General features: G+C 46.8%; 1 protein-coding gene across 11 annotated transcripts in view; it reads right to left on the bottom strand.

The window, feature by feature from the left end:
* The window catches only part of C1H4orf33 (chromosome 1 C4orf33 homolog), a 297,289-nt gene that overhangs the window by 91,374 nt on the left and 183,819 nt on the right, over positions 1 to 22,096 (bottom strand). For all 11 annotated transcript variants that reach the window (XR_008890867.1, XR_008890868.1, XR_008890866.1 and 8 more), the window contains exon 4: positions 4,232 to 4,283. Coding sequence is in view for 8 of the 11 variants with exons in the window: in XM_056563541.1 (XP_056419516.1) it covers positions 4,232 to 4,283 (52 nt within the window). In the remaining 3 variants the exon portion in view is untranslated. The remainder of the gene's footprint in view (positions 1 to 4,231; positions 4,284 to 22,096) is intronic.

Here is a 22,096-nt window from a genome sequence, read left to right on the forward strand (position 1 = left end):
CAAAAGGGTGTAGCCCAAGCCAGGGCTTTTCCGGACAGTAGACTAATGACAAAGGCCGACTTACTACGTTTCGTCGGAAACAGTTCAGACATGAGCACCAAGTGCATGGAGCACTGTGTAACAAAGCCTCTGCACGACTTGGAATCCCCATCATACGTGGAAGGCAAAGGCATGCGCAGCTGGGAGCCAGAAGACACTGTAGGAGCTGGAGGTGGGAGTGGGTCAGATTGTAGTACCTGCTGCTGTTTCAAGGCCAAAAGCTGTTGCACCATGGCTGAAAGTTGAGAAAATTGCTGCGCCTGTCGGGCCAACTGCTGTGACTGATGTACCACAACAGAGGGAAGATTCGTGACTTAAAGCAGGGGTACCTCAGCGGGATTCATGGCCGGATCTTACTGTAACACTCACGTTTATGAAGACAGGAACCCCAGTGGATGTGGATCCGCTGGACCTGTGTGGCAGATGACTCGGACCGTACCAGGGAGCGGAGTCTAAGGTGCTGCTGGTTTTCACCAGAGCCCGCCGCAAAGCGGGATGGACTTGCTGATGCAGGCGGCACCCAGGATGCTATCCCTGGCACGGCTCGACCACACAGGCGTCTGAGGAGATGCGAGGCACAGGAGGGATAAGGCAACTCGTAGTCTGGATAGCAGAAGGTCAGGGCAGGCGGCACAGTAGCATAGTCAAAGTGAAGTAGGAGTTTAGTTGGCAGGCGGCAGAGGAGCAAGGTGAAGTCACAAAAGCAAGAGATCTGATACACGGCAAGGCAATACAGACGAACACTTTCTCAAAGGCACAAGGAAACAAAGATCTGGCAGGGAACTGATGAGGGTGGAGGAATTTATAATTGAGCCACAGGTGGATTACACTAATGAGCGTACTGGCCCTTTAAATCTTAAAGCTCCCATGTGCACATGCCCTAGGGGATGGGGACACACACGCCGGAGCAGAGAGGCAGAGGCAGAGGCAGGAGAAACACCCGGAGAGTGACGGACTGGGGCTCGCATGCGAGTCCCAGCCCTGTCGGCAGCAGAAGGTAAGGGGACCATGCGCTCATGGCCAGCGTGTGGCCGGAATGCATAACGTAACAATACTCATATATGTGTATATGAAAATATTAAGATTACTTAGTACAGTTGAGACAATTACATTATATAATCTCTTTTTATTAAGAAGCGTTCCATATTACATTAATAAGGCTGCATTCACACTTCATTTTTACATTACGGGTGCCGGATCTGGCTGGAGGAGGGGCAAACCGGGCTCTCCTGTACCCCAGCCGGACCAACACTGAACTCCATTTACTTTAATGAGCCGACCGGAGCCAAACGGTGACTCCATTCGGCTCATTTTTGATTCGTATGCGGTTTCCTGACCGGACCTAAAACCGTAGTATACTTCGGTTTTAGGTCCAGTCACAAAACCGGATATGGGTCAAAAATGAGCCGACTGGAGTCACCATTTGACTCCGGTCGGCTCATTAAAGTAAATGGAGTCAAGCGCTGGTCCGGCTGGGGTACGGGAGAGCCCGGTTTGCCCCTCCTCCAGCCGGATTTGGCACCCGTAATGTAAATGCATCCTAAAACTGTAATTTTAGTTTTTTCCCAGGAGGGTTATTTCACAGTCAGCAAAGAAGGGAGAGACGTGTTTTGTGTCGGCACTACAGGCACTACTTATAGAAAACAGTGACACATCTAAATGATCCAATGAATGATCGCAGTGGTGCTCAGTGGTAAAAGTAGATAGAGCATATCATAATCCCCTAGACATGGAAGTACAAATATTTCCAAGCTTTAATTTAATTCTGTGCTGGTACAAAAAATGGAGATTCCTGAACACAAGGAATGGCTGTTGCCTTGGCACTCCTCATGTCCAGGAATTTCTATTTTATGTAATTACACTGAATTGAAATAAAGTTTTTATAAATTCTATGGTGAGTGCTGTGAAGATTTACTTCTATATAAATGATTAGTATGCAAACTTACTGTGCCCAGCATTTTAAGGTACTTACATTAGTATAAAGTTCATTTTATCCTGATAAACTACTGCTAATTTCTATCATAAACAATAAAACAAACAAAAAAACTATGATCGGAGTCTTAATTGTACCAGATATACTTGCCAGAAGTTTGTATCAGTGGGGTTCTGGGTGCTGAGACCCCCAGCGAACACTAGAATGAAGCGGTAAAAGCAAGCAGCTGCATGCACTGTGCCCCTTCATCTTAGCTCATCGAGTGGTATATGGCTATAATGGAAGCCTATGGGACTTCTGATATATGAAACTCTTCATTCTAGCAGTCTGTGGGGTATCTCAGCACCCAGATCTCCACCGACTGCTACAATTAAAGAAGCAAAAGCATTATCAGAAGATAATGCACCTGGGGCGTAAAAACCCTCAGGCAGAATATAGAATATTTGACACAGCCCTGACCTCAGTATCTGAGGAAAGGGATTTAGGAGTATTTATTTCAGAAGTCTGAAAGGTAGGAAGGAAGACAATGTAATAGAGCAGCAGGAAATGCTAGCAGAATGCTTGGATGCATAGGGAGAGGTATAAGCAGTAGAAAGAGAGAAGTGCTCATGTCGCTGTACAGAACACTGGTGAGGCCTCACTTGGAGTACTCTGCGCAGTACTGGAGGCCATATAACCAAAAGGATAAAGATACTCTAAAGAGAGTTCAAAGAAGAGCTACTAAACTAGTACATGGATTATAGGACAAAACTTACCAGGAAAGGACCTGAACATGTATAGCTTGGAAGAAAGAAAAGACAGAGGGGATATGATAGAGACTTTTAAATACATAAAGGGAATGAACACGGTAAAGGAGGAGATCATATTTAAAAGAAGAAAAACTACCACAAGAGGACATAGTTTTAAATTAGAGGGGCAAAGGTTTAAAAGTAACATCAGGAAGTATTACTCTACTGAGAGAGTAGTGGATGCATGGAATAGCCTTCCTGCAGAAGTGGTCGCTGCTAATACAGTGAAGGAGTTTAAACATGCATGGGATAAGCATAAGGCTATCCTTCATATAAGATAGGGCCAGGGACTATTGATAGGATTCAGAATATTGGGCAGACTAGATGGGCCAAATGGTTCTTATCTGCTGACACATTCTATGTTTCTATGCAGCTGCACCCACTTTTCCCTATAGGGATAGGGGGTAAGGGGATAAGTAGCTGATTGCAGGGGGTCCAACCACTGGGATCGCCTTGCAATCTCCAGAACGGGGCCCGGCTCTCAGTGAGGAGCACGTGAGGTAGACGGTACACCTTAAAATTCATTGCTAAGGAAGTACTAAAGAGACCCGAGTACAGCACTTGGGTAGCACCGGCACTCCCATAGAAATGAATGGAGTGCATGCGTTAGATGACATGCGCGCCTCACTGAGAGAGTGGGGATCCTGTTCCAGAGATTGCAAGGGGTCCCAGCAGTCAACCCCCCCCCACCCCTGATCAGCTATAATCCCCTGTGAATAGGGGATAAGTTAATTTTGGCTGGAGTTCCCCCTTAATTACTACAGTCACCTTATGTTGGAAACCCCTTGACGCCCTTTCTTTAGAATTTGGCCTTTAAAAAAGCTTTTGTTTAAAACTTCAAGAACCCTTTGAACCAAATGATTGCCTCCATGCTAGTATGTTTTCCCTTTATGTTAGAAAGGCAACATTTTACTTTCTTTTTTATTTGTTAACACTGTTAGCAGCTTATCTTACAGCCATGGAACGCACTCATATTAAATTTTCACCAATGCATATCAAGCTCCCATTACTTATGGGGTTATACAGATGCACTTAACACTCTGTTCAAATTATCAATTAGATGTAATCATCCTGTGATGAAGCCAAGAACTGTAGAGTGCAGACACATTCTAAATTTGGCAAATCACCACTAATTATTCATAGAGCTAAGAAGAAAGGAGGAAGGTAAAGGTTCCTAAACTGTATTATCCCTAATCTTCGCCCGCCCTCCAGTTTTATAGCTGACAACTGTGTTGTGCAGAACATGCCAGCTTTAATTAGAAATTTCATTTTATTAAATGGCTGTTGGCAGGGAAAGACTAGGAATGAAAGGACGAGGAAATAGGACACAGATGATCCTCCAGGTAGCTCATTTGCTCTTCTGCAGTACCATGTTGAAGATCTGATTTTTAGCTGTTTTAAATGTTTATGATCCACGTTTCAGGCTGCACAGCAGGATTTGAGACTCAGCAAAACCATTACCCTCACTTACCTTCCAAATAGTTCTGCGTTGTGAGAGAAGCAGCACCAAATGATGCCCGTGTCTGTAAAAATAAAAACACACAGCAGTCTGTACTTGAGTCATTTCTAGTACAAGTGCCTTAATTCTGTGACTGAGAAGAGAGACACGTAAGGCAGGTATGATTGTTTTCACACTGTGCACACAGCGGCACCTGCACAACTGCATAATGCTAAGCCAGAGCTGCACCGTTACTTACAAGATTATAACACATTCAGATAAAAAAGCTGCTTTCCTGCTGGAGTCTCCCTTGGTTTTCAATGAGCTAAGAAATACTCCTATAAAATAAGCTATGTTCAATATTTTAATGCAATAAACCTTTTTAGGGAGCAGGGACATACAAAGCAATCGCAGCGCCCTATAGCAAAACTCAGAACTGCCCCTCCTGCCCTATACACAACCATAAGGACTCCTTCACACTATGGAATCTCCGCCGGCAATGCCTGCCCCCGCTTACATTATTGCTACTCCCTGAGAGTTAATTTTATTAATTTATTAACAAACTTTTTTAATGGCTAGAAATACCAATTAAAAATGGCCATAAAAAGGACATGTCAGGTTTTTTTATAGGAGTAAAAATGATGGCCATAATTAATATGTTATGAATCTAATTGCCTTTTTACTGTTGAGTTAAATAAAACTTAACTAGAAAAAAAAAAAAAGCTGCGATTTTACAGGTGAAAAAACAGGCCAAAATAGAGTGTGCGTACAAGACCTTAGGATGATTCTCCACATTACAGCTGCTGCATGTGGATCCAACTGTGCCCAACTGCAGAGGCCAAAAGCCACACAATTTTGGCAATAAAAGTCTTGCCTCCTTAGCAGTAGTGGTCAGATTTAGGTATGAGGCCTCATGAGAAGCCCTTCAATCCCTTGCAGTGGAAGACACACTGCCCCAATTTTTGGTTTGCGTGTACATATTTGCTGCAGTTACACTTTATAGCATAAGGTGGATGGATCCATGAGTACTAAAAAGAGTCACTGCTGATGAGCAGCATAATCCCCACTCCTGTTGAAATTTAGCAGAACAGCTAAGACATTCATATAGCTATGCCCACTCTTGGGCTCCCATGACCTTGTCACCAGTTTTGGTAGGTACTAACTACTGCCTACTAGCAGGCCCGTCACTACCGGACCGGCAAACCAAGCAATTGATTGGGGCCCCGAGCTGGCTGGGGGCCCTGAGCAGAGCCGGTGCTTGCCCGTCCTGTAGCGACGGGGCACTTCGGGGGGGCCCGCACATTTCAATTATCTTTTTGTAGGGCGCGGGCCCCTTAAGAAACGAAGCAGGGCCGGCACCGGACAGGTCAGGGGCTGATGGGAGTAGAGACGTCACGTGCCCCGCGCAGGCATGCACGTCTACGCCAATCACCTGACCTGTCCCTGCTTACATCCCCACGGGAACCTCCAGCATCCTCCGTGCAGTGACAGGAGCAGCAGCAGACTCACACCACTGCAACGATCCCCGGCAGGGTAAGTAAACTGGCGCGGGGGGGGGGGATTGTATGGTGGTTAGGGGACTGCAATGGTGATGAGAGGTGTGTGTGTGTGTGTGTGTGTGTGTGGGGGGTGTTATGGGGGTCATGAGAGATGCAGGGGGGGGGTGTTATGGGGGTCATGAGAGATGCTGGGGGGTGTTATGGGGGTCATGAGAGATGCAGGGGGGTGTTATGGGGGTCATGAGAGATGCGGGGGGTGTTATGGGGGTCATGAGAGATGCGGGGGGGGGTGTTATGGGGGTCATGAGAGATGCAGGGGGTGTTATGGGGGTCATGAGAGATGCGGGGGGGGGGGTTATGGGGGTCATGAGAGATGCGGGGGGTGTTATGGGGGTCATGAGAGATGCTGGGGGGTGTTATGGGGGTCATGAGAGATGCGGGGGGGTGTTATGGGGGTCATGAGAGATGCGGGGGGTGTTATGGGGGTCATGAGAGATGCGGGGGGGGGGTGTTATGGGGGTCATGAGAGATGCAGGGGGTGTTATGGGGGTCATGAGAGATGCGGGGGGGGTGTTATGGGGGTCATGAGAGATGCGGGGGGTGTTATGGGGGTCATGAGAGATGCAGGGGGGGGTTATGGGGGTCATGAGAGATGCGGGGGGTGTTATGGGGGTCATGAGAGATGCGGCGGGTGTTATGGGGGTCATGAGAGATGCGGGGGGTAGTTATGGGGGTCATGAGAGATGCGGGGGGTAGTTATGGGGGTCATGAGAGATGCAGGGGGGGTGTTATGGGGGTCATGAGAGATGCGGGGGGGTGTTATGGGGGTCAAGAGAGATGCGGGGGGGGGTGTTATGGGGGTCATGAGAGATGCGGGGGGTGTTATGGGGGTCATGAGAGATGCAGGGGTGTTATGGGGGTCATGAGAGATGCGGGGGGGTGTTATGGGGGTCATGAGAGATGCAGGGGTGTTATGGGGGTCATGAGAGATGTGGGGGGGGTGTTATGGGGGTCATGAGAGATGCGGGGGGGGTGTTATGGGGGTCATGAGAGATGCGGGGGGTGTTATGGGGGTCATGAGAGATGCGGGGGGTGTTATGGGGGTCATGAGAGATGCAGGGGTGTTATGGGGGTCATGAGAGATGCGGGGGGGTGTTATGGGGGTCATGAGAGATGCGAGGGGGAGGGTGTTATGGGGGTCATGAGAGATGCGGGGGGGTGTTATGGGGGTCATGAGAGATGCGGGGGGGGGTGTTATGGGGGTCATGAGAGATGCGGGGGGGGTGTTATGGGGGTCATGAGAGATGTGGGGGGTGTTATGGGGGTCATGAGAGATGCGGGGGGTAGTTATGGGGGTCATGAGAGATGCAGGGGGGTGTTATGGGGGTCATGAGAGATGCGGGGGGTAGTTATGGGGGTCATGAGAGATGCGGGGGTAGTTATGGGGGTCATGAGAGATGCAGGGGGGGTGTTATGGGGGTCATGAGAGATGCGGGGGGGTGTTATGGGGCTCATGAGAGATGCGGGGGAGTGTTATGGAGGTCATGAGAGATGCGGGGGGTAGTTATGGGGGTCATGAGAGATGCAGGGGGGGTGTTATGGGGGTCATGAGAGATGCGGGGGGTGTTATGGGGGTCATGAGAGATGCAGGGGGGTGTTATGGGGGGTCATGAGAGATGCAGGGGGGGTGTTATGGGGGTCATGAGAGATGCAGGGGGGTGTTATGTGGGTCATGAGAGATGCAGGGGTGTTATGGGGGTCATGAGAGATGCAGGGGGGTGTTATGGGGGTCATGAGAGATGCGGGGGGGGTGTTATGTGGGTCATGAGAGATGCGGGGGGGTGTTATGGGGGTCATGAGAGATGCGGGGGGATTGTATGGTGGTTAGGGGACTGCAATGGTGATGAGAGGTGTGTGTGTGTGGTCATGAGAGATGCGGAGGGGGATGTATGGTGGTTAGGGGACTGCAATGGTGATGAGAGGTGTGTGTGTGTGTGGGGGGGGGGGTGTTATGGGGGTCATGAGAGATGCAAGAGGGGGTGATATGGGGGTCATGAGAGATGCAGGGGGGGTGTTATGGGGGTCATGAGAGATGCGGGGGGTGTTATGGGGGTCATGAGAGATGCAGGGGGTGTTATGGGGGTCATGAGAGATGCAGGGGTGTTATGGGGGTCATGAGAGATGCAGGGGGGTGTTATGGGGGTCATGAGAGATGTGGGGGGGGGGGTTTATGGGGGTAATGAGAGATGCAGGGGGGGTGTTATGGGGGTCATGAGAGATGTGGGGGGGTGTTATGGGGGTCATGAGAGATGCGGGGGAGTGTTATGGGGGTCATGAGAGATGCGGGGGAGTGTTATGGGGGTCATGAGAGATGCGGGGGGGTGTTATGGGTGTCATGAGAGATGCGGGGGGTAGTTATGAGGGTCATGAGAGATGCGGGGGGTAGTTATGGGGGCCATGAGAGATGCGGGGGGTGTTATGGGGGTCATGAGAGATGCGGGGGGGGGGGGTGTTATGGGGGTCATGAGAGATGCGGGGGGTGTTATGGGGGTCATGAGAGATGCAGGGGGTGTTATGGGGGTCATGAGAGATGCGGGGGGTGTTATGGGGGTCATGAGAGATGCAGGGAGGTGTTATGGGGGTCATGAGAGGTGCAGGGGGGTGTTATGGGGGTCATGAGAGGTGCAGGGGGGTGTTGTGGGGGTCATGAGAGGTGCAGGGAGTGTAATGGGGGTCATGAGAGGTGCAGGGGGGTGTTATGGGGGTGATGAGAGGTGCAGGGGGGTGTTATGGGGGTGATGAGAGGTGCAGGGGGGGGGGGTCATGGGGATGAGGAGAGATGCCCCCCCCCCCCCCCGCACCTCTCCTCATGTAATGATGAGGAGAGGTTTAGCGGGGGGTTATGGGGGTGATGAGGACACTGGTAAAGAGGGGTGCTTATGTATATATGATGTGTATGCATGTGTGGCAGTATTGTATTCAGTGGATACAGTGTGGAGCAGCATTATATTCAGGGTACAGTGTATAGCAGTATTATATTTAGGGTACAGTGTGGGGCAGTATTATATTCAGGGTACTGTGTATAACAGTATTATATTCAGGGTACAGTGTGGGGCAGTATTATATTCAGGGTACAGTGTGTGGCAGTATTATATTCAGGGTACAGTGTATAGCAGGATTATATTCAGGGTACAGTGTGTGGCAGTATTATATTCAGGGCTCAGTGTATGGCAGTATTATATTTAGTGGGTACAGTGTATGGCAGTATTATATTCAGGGTACAGTGTGGGGCAGTATTATATTCAGGGTACAGTGTGTGTCAGGATTATATTCAGCGTACAGTGTGGGGCTGTATTTTATTTAGGGTACACTTTCTGGCAAGGTTATAATGATTACTGTCTTCATGCAGAGGATGAGGATCTACTGACAATGTGAGGAGCCAATGATGTCTGGATGTCAGACTCTGCAGAGAAGATGGAGCTGGAGGAAGACCTGGTCTCTGGACCAGATGAAGAAGAAAAGATAACAGAGAAGACGTCACTCAGGTCAGAAGACATCACTCAGGTCACTGATATAATTGTGTATTCTCCTGACTGTCCCATCAGAGCTGTAGTCACTTGGAAGTTCTGCAGTGATGATGGGTAAAACTGTGTCCAATCTGTGTCTCTCCAGCTGTTACAAAACTACAACTCTCATTGCCAGAGGCTCTCCAGACATGATGGGAGTTTTAGCTTTCCAACAGCTGGAGAACCACTTTAATCGAGGTAATCGGTGGGGGTCTCAGCAGTCAAACCCCCATCAAAAAAATGGCCCTGGGGGGGGGGGGGGTCTGGACAGGGGGTATGGGTAGGGAACACTGCTGCACCTAATGTGGGGGGAACACTGCCTACCTAATGTGGGGGGAACTCTGCTGCACCTAATGTGCGTCGTATCGACGTTCGCTCACGTTGCGCTCCCAGAATTCAAGGGCCGGCATTACTATGTCCTGATGCCGGCCCTAGAGTGTGACGTGCGTGAACATCAAAGGGGGGGGGGGGGGGGCCTCCATGTCCATTTTGCTTGGGGCCCCCAAATTCCTTCAAACGGCCCTGCCTACTAGGAGCATCCCACAAAACCTGCGATTTTGGGGAAGCTCTTAGCCAGTCATCTAGCTGTCACAATTCAGCCCTTGTCATTGTCGCTTAGATGCTTATGTTTTTTATATTTCAAACAAATCAACTTTAAGGCTAGGATTCCACTTGTTTTTTTTTCTGGCAGTTTTTGGATATCTGCCACTGCAGTTTTTGAGCCAAAGCCAGAAGTGTATTCAAAAGGAATAGGACATATAAAGGAAGGACTTACACTTCTCCTCCCTTATGGATCCTTTTCTGACTTTGGCTCAAAAACTGCAGTGGCTGTTTTCCCAAAAAAAAAACAAGTGGAATCCTAGCCTAAGTACTGCTGCCCACCTGCTACGCAGTGTATAACATCTTGACAGGTTTCATTTTAACAAGATTATAAGATATATGTGTGTGTGCGTGCACATGTGTGACAAAAATGTTTTATCTTGCATTCAAAGTTTATGTTGTGTAAGTTTCTCAAAAGGTTTAACAGAATGTACAGCGCTCTTTTGTGGGTTCATGTACAAATACTGACATGTTATGATTTGCTTTCTTTTTTTGCTATCTTTCTCTTTTGCTATCAGCAGATTTTCTGTCAGCAAGACCTACAGAAAGTCAGCACACTTCAAAAAATAATTGAGATTTCTTTTTTTCTTTTGTTATACAAGATATGCAGAACACAGAATGGGGTCACGTTACCCTCCTGTTTATTACTTGTGATATGAAAGACATTAATGGAACTACTTGTCAGTTGCTACCATTTTTAATGTTTTAACCACTGTTCATTTTCAGAACTGTATGCCAAACTATTTACAGTTATACTCAAAAGTTTGCATACCCTGACAGAAATTTTTAAATTCTAGCATTGATTTAGAAAATACAACTGATCATGCAAAAAATAAAATTAAAAAATAACTACAATTTACTTAGGGATAGTGATTATATGAAGCCAATGATTATCACATGGTTGTTGGGCATCTTTTCAAATCATAATGATAACAGAAATCATCCAAATGGCTCTCAAAAGTTTCCTGAGTTTGGCCTTGTTACAGACATGCTGTTTAACCCCTTAAGGACCCAGCCATTTTACACCTTAGGACCCGGCCATTTTTTGCATACCTGACCACTGTCACTTTAAACATTAATAACTCTGGAATGCTTTTAGTTATCATTCTGATTCCGAGATTGTTTTTTCGTGACATATTCTACTTTAACATAGTGGCAACATTTTTTGGTAACTTGCATCCTTTCTTGGTGAAAAATCCAAAAATTTGATGAAAAATTAGAAAATTTAGCATTTTTCTAATTTTGAAGCTCTCTGCTTGTAAGGAAAATGGATATTCCAAATACATTTTTTTTATTCACATATACAATATGTCTACTTTATGTTTGCATCATAAAATTGACATGTTTTTACTTTTGGAGGTCACCAGAGGGCTTCAAAGTTCAGCAGTAATTTTCCAATTTTTCACAAAATTTTCAAACTCAGTTCAGACCAGTTCTCTCAGTTACCGAGAGAATCAGTTCAGACCAGTTCAGATTTGAAGTGGATTTTAAGGGTCTTCATCTTAGAAATACCCCACAAATGACCCCATTATAAAAACTGCACCCCCCAAAGTATTCAAAATGACATTCAGTCAGCGTTTTAACCCTTTAGGTGTTTCACAGGAATAGCAGCAAAGTGAAGGAGAAAATTTACATTCTTCATTTTTTACACTCGCATGTTCTTGTAGACCCAATTTTTTAATCTTTACAAGGGGTAAAAGGAGAAAATGTATACTTTTATTTGTAGCCCAATTTCTCTTGAGTAAGTACATACCTCATATGCCTATGTAAATTGTTCGGAGGGCACAGTAGAGGGCTCAGAAGCGAAGGAGCAACAAGGGGATTTTGGAGAGTACGTTTTTCTGAAATGGTTTTTGGGGGGCATATTGCATTTAGGCGCCAGAACAGCAAAAGAAAAAAAAAACACATGCCATACCATTTTGGAAACTAGACCCCTCGGGGAACGTAACAAGGAATTAAGTGAGCCTTAATACCCCACAGGTGTTTCACGACTTTTGCATATGTAAAAAAAATATTATTTTTTCACTAAAATGTGTGTTTCCCCCCCAAATTTCACATTTTTGCAAGGGTTAATAGCAGAAAATACCCCCCCAAATTTGCAACCCCATCTCTTCTGAGTATGGAGGTACCCCATAAGTGGACGTCAAGTGCACTGCAGGAGTGCCACAATGCTCAGAAGAGAAGGAGTCACATTTGCAAACTTTGCTGAAATGGGGGGGGCATGTCGCATTTGGGAAGCCCCTATGCTGCCAGGACAGCAAAAAAAAAAAAACACATGGCATCACATTTTGGAAACTAGACCCCTTGAGGAACGTAACAAGGGGTAAAGTAAGCCTTAATACCCCACAGGGGTTTCACGACTTTTGCATATGTAAAATACAAAAATAAAAATTTTACTAAAATGTGGGTTTTCCACAAAATTTTACATTTTTACAAGGGTTAATAGCAGAAAAGACAACCCAAAATGTGTAAATACATTTCTTTGGAATAAGGACATACCTCAATTTTTGATGATTTTCGCTCCGCGGGTGCACACCAGGTCTTGGAGTGGGAGGTCAGTCAGGGGCCTTGAGCGTATTATAGCAGCCAGGATATGGCACCCCCCCCTCAAGGAGCATTAATGGGGGGAGCACTGAGCCCTAAAATGGGGGAACACTATGGGGGACAACGGGCCATAACTGGGATAGACAGGTGGGGTACAGAGGCCCGTAATATGGGGTACAGTGGGCCAGAAAACTATAAATCATAAAATAATAAAACAGGATATGTTCCCAGAATGATAACCCAGAGCATAGCCAAAACTAAAAAAAATATGCCCGCCCCAAACCCTATGCTCTGAGTCATCATTCTGGGAATGTGATGTGTGTGGCTGTCCCTAACCTGTTGCCTCAAATGTGCACCCGCTCAGGTGGAGAGAGAGCGTTGCGCATTTGAGGCAACATAAAAAAGTCCCCGATGATAGTGACTCAGTGACCTATGACCCATTTTTGAAAAAACACCCCCAGATGTCTTATCAGGTTTGGTTTTTTTTCTGTTTTTTTTGGGGCAATTTAGTGATTTATGGGGGTTATATTTTGGAATGTACTCTGGACTTGGTACATTGGTCAAATTATGGAAAATTCAAATGAAAAGGGAAAATTTAGGGCTCCATGGAAGTGTGATACTCCCTGAAGCAGCCTATGCAGATGCCCAGATTATCTGGGCAAGTGTCACATTGATACCTGGTGTCCCTCCGCATCCCCTTCCTGTAACACACTCTGCATTTTATCTGGGATCGCCCCTTCTTTCCACTGTGGGGGACCTCACCTGGAAAGTGTTGGCCTGGGACGATCCTGGCGCCTATAACTCCAGACCCTTGGGAAGTCCACCCTGATCTTTCCCGGTCAGCAAAGATCAGGAACCTTAGGACTTCTTCTTGGTACTAGAGGAATGTCCCTGTGTTGCCAGCGTACTGGGATAGTACAAAAGCGTTGTACATGGCAACCTGTACCAAGTAGACCGCAACTTTTTTGTACCATGCCCGTGTTTTCCGCATGGCGTTATATGGCTTGAGGACTTGATCTGAGAGCAACTCTCCCCATATACCGATTGTAGTCCAGAATACAATCGGGCTTGAGGACCGGTCCCACGGTAACTCGCACAGGGACAGGGGTGCTGTCGTTCCCATGAATAGTGGCGAGTATAAGGACATCCCTCTTATCCTTATCCCTGACCAACAACAGGTTATCATGGGTCAGGGCACGGGACTCACCCTTGGGGATAGGCGTCTTAACAAAATTTAGAGGGAGGCCTCTCTGGTTCTTCTGCACGGTCCCACAAGCGGACGTGGATCTGGCGGAAAGGGATTTGAACAGAGGGATGCTGGTATAAAAGTTATCCACGTATACGTGGAAACCCTTATCCAGTAATGGGTACATAAGGTTGCAAACGATTTTCCAGCTAACACCCAGAGTGGGGGAACAATCTGGGGGTTCAATACGGGAATCTTGTAGCTCACATACTCTAAACCTGCAAGTGTACCCGGAGGTACTCTCGCAGAGTTTATAGAGCTTCACGCCATACCGTGCCCGCTTCGAGGGAATATACTGGCAGGAGATGAGTCTCCCCTTAAAACTGATGAGAGACTCATCTACTGAGAGGTCCCTGAGCGGTACGTAGGCCTCCAAAAATTTGGGCCGAAAGTGATCGATGACCGGCCTCACTTTGTAATGCCGGTCATAGGCGGGATCACCTCGGGGCGGACATGCCGCATTGTCTGCATAATGCAGGTATTTCCAAATCGCCTCGTACCGCTTCCGTGTCATCGCCATACTGTAAAGCGGGGTCTGATAGAGGACGTCCCCGCTCCAGTAATGACGGACACTTGGTTTTTTGTCCAGACCCATATGCAGCGTGAGGCCCCAAAATGTCCTCATTTCCGCTGCATCAATGGCGCGCCAATCATTGGACCTGGCCAAAAAGGAATCGGGGTGGTGGGCAATGAACTGCTGGGCATACAAGTTTGTTTGCTCCACCATGTGATTGACCAGGCTGTCACTGAAAAAAAACTTTAAAAAGTCCAGATCAGTGAAGCCAGCCGTGTCAATCTGGATTCCTGAGTCGCCAACAAACTCAGGAATCCGTGGCTGATAATCCTCTGGGGGGCTCCAGACAGGGTCATCGGAAGGGGGCTCTGGTGCACTTGTCTGGGGGGCCGGACTCCTATTACGAGCAGCATTGCCACTCGTACTAGTGTCGGCCACTGGGTCACTCTCATGGGGCGGGGGTGGCCTCGCCTGGCGGCATCTCCGCCGCTGTACAGGGGACTCATCATCACTGCTAGATGATGAGGAGGGCGAGGAAGAACACAAAAAAGTTGGATCTTCCTCGTCCTCACTGGCAGATTCAAAGTCGGAGGCTAAAAAAGCGTAAGCCTCCGCTGCCGAAAATGCCCGGCGAGCCATCGCCTTTTTCCTACGGTGGCGGGGGGGGGGGGTTCAGTGGCGGGGGGGGGGGTGTCGGGGAAGTATGTACTGTGTGGTGCTTGGTGTAAAAAGTGTAATAACAGTAATAGAAAAGAAAAAAAGCTGCGGCCCAAAAAAAAATGGAGTGGCGCACGCAGCTCCCTGAACCCCTAATACCTAATAGGACCCGGGGTAAGGGATCAGACCCTAGTAGGACCCTGGGGGACCTATTAGGGGGTCAGGGGGGTGATTTTTTTTTAAATAAAAATAAAAATAAAATTAGGGGGGAGGGGGGGGGAACCTTTTTTTTAAACTTTTTTTAAACTTTTATTTCACTATTTTACTTATTTAGTCCTACCTGTCCCTGCAATTAGCTCTCCCTATTCTACGGCTCCTGAGGGGGCTCCGGAGCTCTGAGGGGGGATCAACGGTCCTCTTCCTGGTGCTGCACCCACTGACTGAACAAAAAGAGCGGGTGCAGCAGCGGGAAGGGACCGTTAACCCCTCCTCTGCCGCTCTGCTATTGGCTGGACGATCGCCAGCCAATAGTAGCGTTACTGGGGCGGTGACAGTATTGTCCCCACTCCCCAGCAACGACAGGTGATGGGCGGTGTAATTGTACACCACCGATCACCATTTATTTCCAGGTCATCGGGTCACAAGTGACCCGAATCGCCGAAGATCGATTGCGTGATTTCGCAAGCGATCTCTGGCGATCGCCGACATGCGGGGGTCCCGGGACCCCCCTCGGCATTTGCACGGCATGCTTGCTGAAGGATATCAGCAGACATGCCGTTCCGATCTCTGCACGGCGCGCGGCAGGGACCGGAAAACATCAGGACGTACGGGGACGTCCTGGGTCCTTAAAGAGGTTAAGAGGTTAAATAGTTAAATTAGCAATTAAATGGCCACTGTCATTTGGGAAAACATTTCATGTGACATAAAAAGTTATGACATTTTGTAATGTATTTCTGTTATCAAAAATGTATGTTTATATAAGAAATATTACTCTATGCTTGCAACACCAAGAAAAAAATCAAGAAAAGAGGGTGGGGCTAGCAGGTCTGTGCACACTCCCGGGTTGTCAATCATCCTGCTCTGTGAGCCGGGGCATATCTCAGGGCCTCAATGTGACATAGAGCCTCAAGCAGAGAGATCTCCCCTAATGGGAAAAAAGACTTAAAAATCTTTCCAAATTACCAAATACTGTACTGTACTCACTCCAGAGTGTAGTTACCTATAAAACATGATAAAAAGCAATATTACAGTAGCATCTCCCAATGTGTGTAATGACCCCTTATAACCCCCATCTACCATTTCATTACTCCCGTGCCATTTCATTGTCCCTCTTGATCACTCCATTCACTTTGCTACTCCCCCTTGATCCCCCTGTGCCATATCATTCCCCCTTTATACCCTGTGCCCCTTTATTCCCCTGTGCCATGTCATTGCCCCATGAACCCCCCCTGTGCCATTTCATTCCCCCTGTATTACCCTCTGTGCAAATTCATCATTTGCTCTTTACAACCCCTCTGTCATTTCATTCCCTCCTTTATCCCCTGTGCCATTTCTTCCCCCCATGCCATTTCATTCCCCCTTTATTCCCCCTGTGCCCTATCATCCTCCGTACACCCCTTGTGCCACATCACTTTTCACCTTCCCTCCTCTGCTGTTCTTCTTACCTAACCAGCAGGCTCAGGTGCCGGAGCTCTCACTGTGTTTGACATTTTCCTGAGGTCCTCTGCGTTGCATTCACTGAGAGTCTGTGAGCAACAGTGGCTGCGGGCACTGACGAGTGATGCTACTGACGAAGTGCAGCGCAGTGGACATCAGGAGAATGTAAAACTTGATGAGAGCCCCTGCACCAAGTAAGAAGAACAACAGGGGGAGGAGGCAAGGTGAAAAATGATGTGATACAAGGAGATGAGGGCACAGGGGGATAAAGGGGGAATTAAATGGCACGGGGGGGGTGGATGAAATAGCAAAGGTGCATAAAGGGGGGAAAGAAATTGCACAGGAGGGGTGAAATGGCACAAGGGGTGGTAAAGAGGGGGGTGATGAATTTGCACAGAGGGTAATAAAGGGGGAATTACATAGCACGGGGGGGGGGGGGGGGATTAATGGGAAATTATGTGTCACAGGGGTTAATAAGGAAAGGGATGATTTGGCACAGGGGGAATAAAGTTGCCTGGGGGGATCTGGGGTGGGGTTTTTTGATGTGGCTTTGGTTTACGAAGGATGTGGCTGGCGGACGTACAGAAACAGGAGACGACTGTTAAAACAGCAGTCTTCCGCTTCTGTGCTGGGGCTGCTCCAGGGAGGAGTCTGAGTCCCTTACTGGGGTAATGGCTATACCCCCCCTGATGGCGGCCCTGTGTACAAGGTAAGGCCGGCACATAAGCCGTAGGTTGTCCCCTATTGGGAGTGTTTTGTTCCCTATTGGGTGTGTTTTCTCCCTTATTGGGAGTGTTTTGTCCTCTATTGGATGTGTCTGCTTCCACTATTGGGAGTGTCTCCTATTCGAAGGGTGCAAATTTATTAAGTCTGCTATTGGGAGGTGTATCCTATTGGGAGGTGTCCGCTAAAGGAGATTTTACTATATACGTAAGTAATAAAAGCTTAGGGGATTAAAACTGAGAGTCATCAACAAAAATAATGAACAGATAGGCAAGCTTGTCATAACACGCATAGGGAGTTTGCTGTGTTAGTGAAATAATACTGTTATTCAATATGACATGCAGATTACAGGCATTGCTATTCAAATCACTGCCGCAGAGCATCTGGATGTGAGAGCAGGGTCGGGAGACCACATGGCGTCACAATTGAAGAGATTAAAGATATTTTTTAATGTCATTTTTATTTTATTTAATTTGAATTTATTTAAAATTTTTGTAAGCCTTTTTTGAGGACCCCTTCTGGTGAGCATCGAGTTGGCGGTCTGCCATGAGGCAAGCAAACACCTGTTCCAGCCCCAGCTTCTCAGCGCAACCTGCCCCCTCCCCAACCTTCAACATATCGCTCAAGCCTGTTTCATTGGATTCTTGTGGTAATTCCAGAGGTAATATATGACGACGACCATGGGGCCTCAGTCTAGAAAAGATAACATAGATTTTTTTTATTAAATAGAAAATTTTGAATAGATTCACAAGTTTAATGTGCCAGCAGCATGAGGAGAAGTAATTGGAATAAGCAAACTTTAAATCCTTTTTTGAGGACCTATTGTTTAAACTCCAATAGTTTAGAATTGTTTAGAAGTGTAAACTATGGCACAGCTCCTAGTTGTATCTTAAAACCGAGTCCACCACGAGGTCAGCTACCGCCTGTCCCAGCCCTTGCCTCTAAGCGAACCCCCATGCTCTGAGTGTCCACTTGAAAAGGGAGGGACTGCAAAACCAGCAACTTGGAAAGGAGAACATTCAGCTTCTGTGCTTTTGGATAAGTGGGTGCATAAAGCTAGAAGTGGCTACAGTGAAAAAGCTCATACTTGTATCTTAAAATCGAGCTGGCGGTCCTCAGCGAGGCGAGCTACCACCTGTTCAAGCCCATGACCCGACTGTGAAAGTGCGAATGTTTAATTTAATCAGTTATGGTTCATTGTTATCGCTCCAACCTGTTTCATTGGATTCTTATGGTAATTCCACAGGTAATATATGACGACGACCATAGGGCCTCACAATTGAAAAGATTGAAGAGATTTTTTTTTAATTTAAAATTAAGATTTTGATTAGATTCACAAGTTTAATGTCTCAGGTGCCCGAAGGGTTTACTTTGAACTAATACTGTATGATCACGAAACCTAATATAACAAGGAGTCACATGGAGGCACAATGACAGAGCCTAGAGGTTTCAGCAGCCCAACATAGGGCCTCACAATTGAAAAGATTAAAGATATCTTGTAAATTGAAGATTTTATATAGATTGAACATTTTAAAGTTTCATTTAATGTGCCAACAGCATGAGGACACCATATGGTGGTACAATGACACCGCCTGGAGGTGGCAGCAGCATGAGGAGACCATAATGTGGAAGAATGACCCGGCCTGGAGGTGGCAACAGCCTGACGAGACCATAGGGCCTCACAATTGAAAAGATTAAAGATATTTTGTAAAATTTAAATTGAAGATTTTTTATAGATTTACATTTTTAAAGTTTCATTTAATGTGCCAGCAGAATGAGGAGACCACATGGCTATGGTGTGTCTGGGTCCTTTGTCTCGTCTTGCTCATCACCCTGTAGCTCCACAGCCTGCTCCTGCTCCTCTTCTCCTGTCAGATGACTATAAAAACCAGATGGGGGGGGGGGGGGGGGGGGAACACTTCAGGAACCGCTTGACAACCAGATTGAACACGTGTGCCATGCAGGGCCCAATTACTCAGGCTTCCTTGACGCAGCACAGACAACATGTTTTTTCCATTGTGGGTCACCATGGGTGACTCCATTTGCCAAGGCAAACTATGTGAAGAACAGCGTGACACTGCATTGTCCTGCACACATGGTATGCTGGAGGGGCACTGAGACTTGTCCGTGTAGTGTAGGCTGAGGGCACGTTGGAGGATGAGGAGGCAGAGTCACACACTGTCGCAGAACCAACAGCCTGAGAGCGTGGAGGCGGAAGCGGCGTGACCTGATGCTGTTGTGGCTGTGCAGGAACCACATTCACCCAGTGGTCCGTAAAGGACATGTATTGTCCCTCACTGTAGTAACAGCTCCACACTCTGACTATGGCTTTTTGTGCTCACCCTAACTGGCCCCTGTTAGCTTTACAGTTGTTGTACACCCAACTGCAGCAATACAGTATTGCTGTGTAGTAGAGCACAGTACAGCATTATTATACACTAATAGCAGGTGACAATGGTTTTTACTGCTCAGCCTTACTGGGCCTTATTAGTTTTAGAGTTGTTGTACACCCCACTGCAGCAGTACAGAATCGCTGTGTAGTAGAGCCCAGTACAGTATTATTAGGCACTAATAGCAGGTGACAATGGCTTTTAGTGCTCAGCTTAACTGGCCCCTATAAGCTTTAGAGTTGCTGTACACCACTGCAGCAGAACAGAATCTCTGTGCAGTAGAGCCCAGTACAGTATTATTAGGCACTAATAGCAGGTGACAATGGCAGGTGACAATGGCTTTTAGTGCTCAGTCTAACTGGCCCCTATGAGCTTTAGAGTTGCTGTACACCGCACTGCAGCAGTAGAGTCACTGTGTATTACACCCAAAAGTGGACTTTCTCTCTCTCTCTGCCTGTCTGTCAGTGCTATTCTGCAGTGCTTTTGGCTTGTGCTGAATTGCTGCTGTTTTTCTGTGCAATGCACACACTGCTCTATCTGTCCCCGCAATTAAATGCTCTCTCTAAAATAAAACGCTGCAATGCCTTGCTGCAAGATGGCTGCCGATTATATAGGGCTGTAACATCACAGGGGTGGCTTGCTGCTGATAGGCTGCATGCTGCATGTGATTCAGGGTCATCCCACCTACCCACCTTCCCAGAGTTTATTGCCCCATGTCCTCACATGTGGATCTGCTATTTTAGATGCCCTGGACCACACTAAATGGAGTTTAACCCTTTAACGATGCAGGACGTATATTTACGTCCTGCGCCGGCTCCCGCAATATGAAGCATCACATCGCGTCGGTCCCGGCGCTCATCAACGGCCGGGACCCGCAGCTAATACCACACATCGCCGATCGCGGCGATGTGCGGTATTAACCCTTTAGAAGCGGCAGTCAAAGCTGACCGCCGCTTCTAAAGCGAAAGTATCCCGGCTAGTCAGTCGGGTTGTTTGGGACCGCCGCGGTGAAATCTCGGCGTCCCGAACAGCTTGCAGGAGACCGGGAGGGCCCTTACCTGCCTCCTCGGTGTCCGATCGACGAATGACTGCTCCATGCCTGAGATCCAGGCAGGAGCAGTCAAGCGCCGATAACACTGATCACAGGCATGTTAATACACGCCTGTGATCAGGATGTGAGATCAGTGTGTGCAGTGTTATAGGTCCCTATGGGACCTATAACACTGCAAAAAAAAAGTAAAAAAAGGGTTAATAAAGGTCATTTAAACCCTTCCCTAATAAAAGTTTGAATCACCCCCCTTTTCCCATAAAAAAAAAATAAAACAGTGTAAATAAAAATAAACATATGTGGTATCGCCGCATGCGTAAATGTCTGAACTATAAAAATATATCATTAATTAAACCGCACGGTCAATGGCGTAAGTTCAAAAAAGCGTATTTTGGTCACTTTTTATACCATTAAAAAATGAATAAAAAGTGATCAAAAAGTCCGATCAAAACAAAAATCGTACCGATAAAAACTTCAGATCACGGCGCAAAAAATTAGCCCTCATACCCCCCTGTACGTGGAAAAATAAAAAAGTTATAGGGGTCAGAAGGGGACATTTTTAAACGTATACATTTTCCTGCATGTAGTTATGATTTTTTCCAGAAGTACGCCAAAATCAAACCTATATAAGTAGGGTATCATTTTAACCGTATGGACCTACAGAATAAAGATAAGGTGTCATTTTTACCGAAATATGCACTGCGTAGAAACGGAAGCCCCCAAAACTTACAAAATTGCGTTTTTTCTTCGATTTTGTCGCACAATGATTTTTTTTTCCGTTTCGTCGTGAATTTTTGGGTAAAATGACTGATGTCACTGCAAAGTAGAATTGGTGACGCAAAAAAAAAGCCATAATATGGATTTTTAGGTGGAAAATTGAAAGGGTTATGATTTTTAAAAGGTAAGGAGGAAAAAAGTCCTTAAGGGGTTAATGAAGCGATTTGTGCAATCGAATTGCGGCGATATTTGGATTCATTGCAAATCTAATTTTTCCTGAAATTTGTAACTAATTCGGTTTCGTCAGATTCGCTTTGCTCGTCCCTAATAGTGATGCCTAAAATCCTCCTCTCTTTAGCATGTACAGCATGAAAACAGAGAGCAGGGGGGTTCCAGAGCAGCCTGCAGTGATATGAGGAATGCCCAGAGTGCCCTTCAGAGACTCAATGATACAGAGCAGACTCAGTGAAGAAGTTGGGTTATGTATAGTGAGAACAACATATGTGCTTGCCAAGGACACACCCCCTCCAGGGCAGAAGATGTGAGAGAAAGTGAGCAGAAGAAATATGCTAGATGCATAAAAAGTATACGTTTATCTTTAGGATTAGGTGCTGACTAACACACAGCCTTCGTTTTCTTTTTGGTAGGAAATGACAGGTTCTCTTTACAGGTTAATATCCCACACCTGTGACTTTTCAAATTGCAATTAGTGTCTATATATAAATATTCAATGAGTCT

This window comes from Hyla sarda, chromosome 1 (genome assembly GCF_029499605.1).
Source record: "Hyla sarda isolate aHylSar1 chromosome 1, aHylSar1.hap1, whole genome shotgun sequence".
In the NCBI taxonomy this organism is placed as follows: Eukaryota; Metazoa; Chordata; class Amphibia; order Anura; family Hylidae; genus Hyla; species Hyla sarda.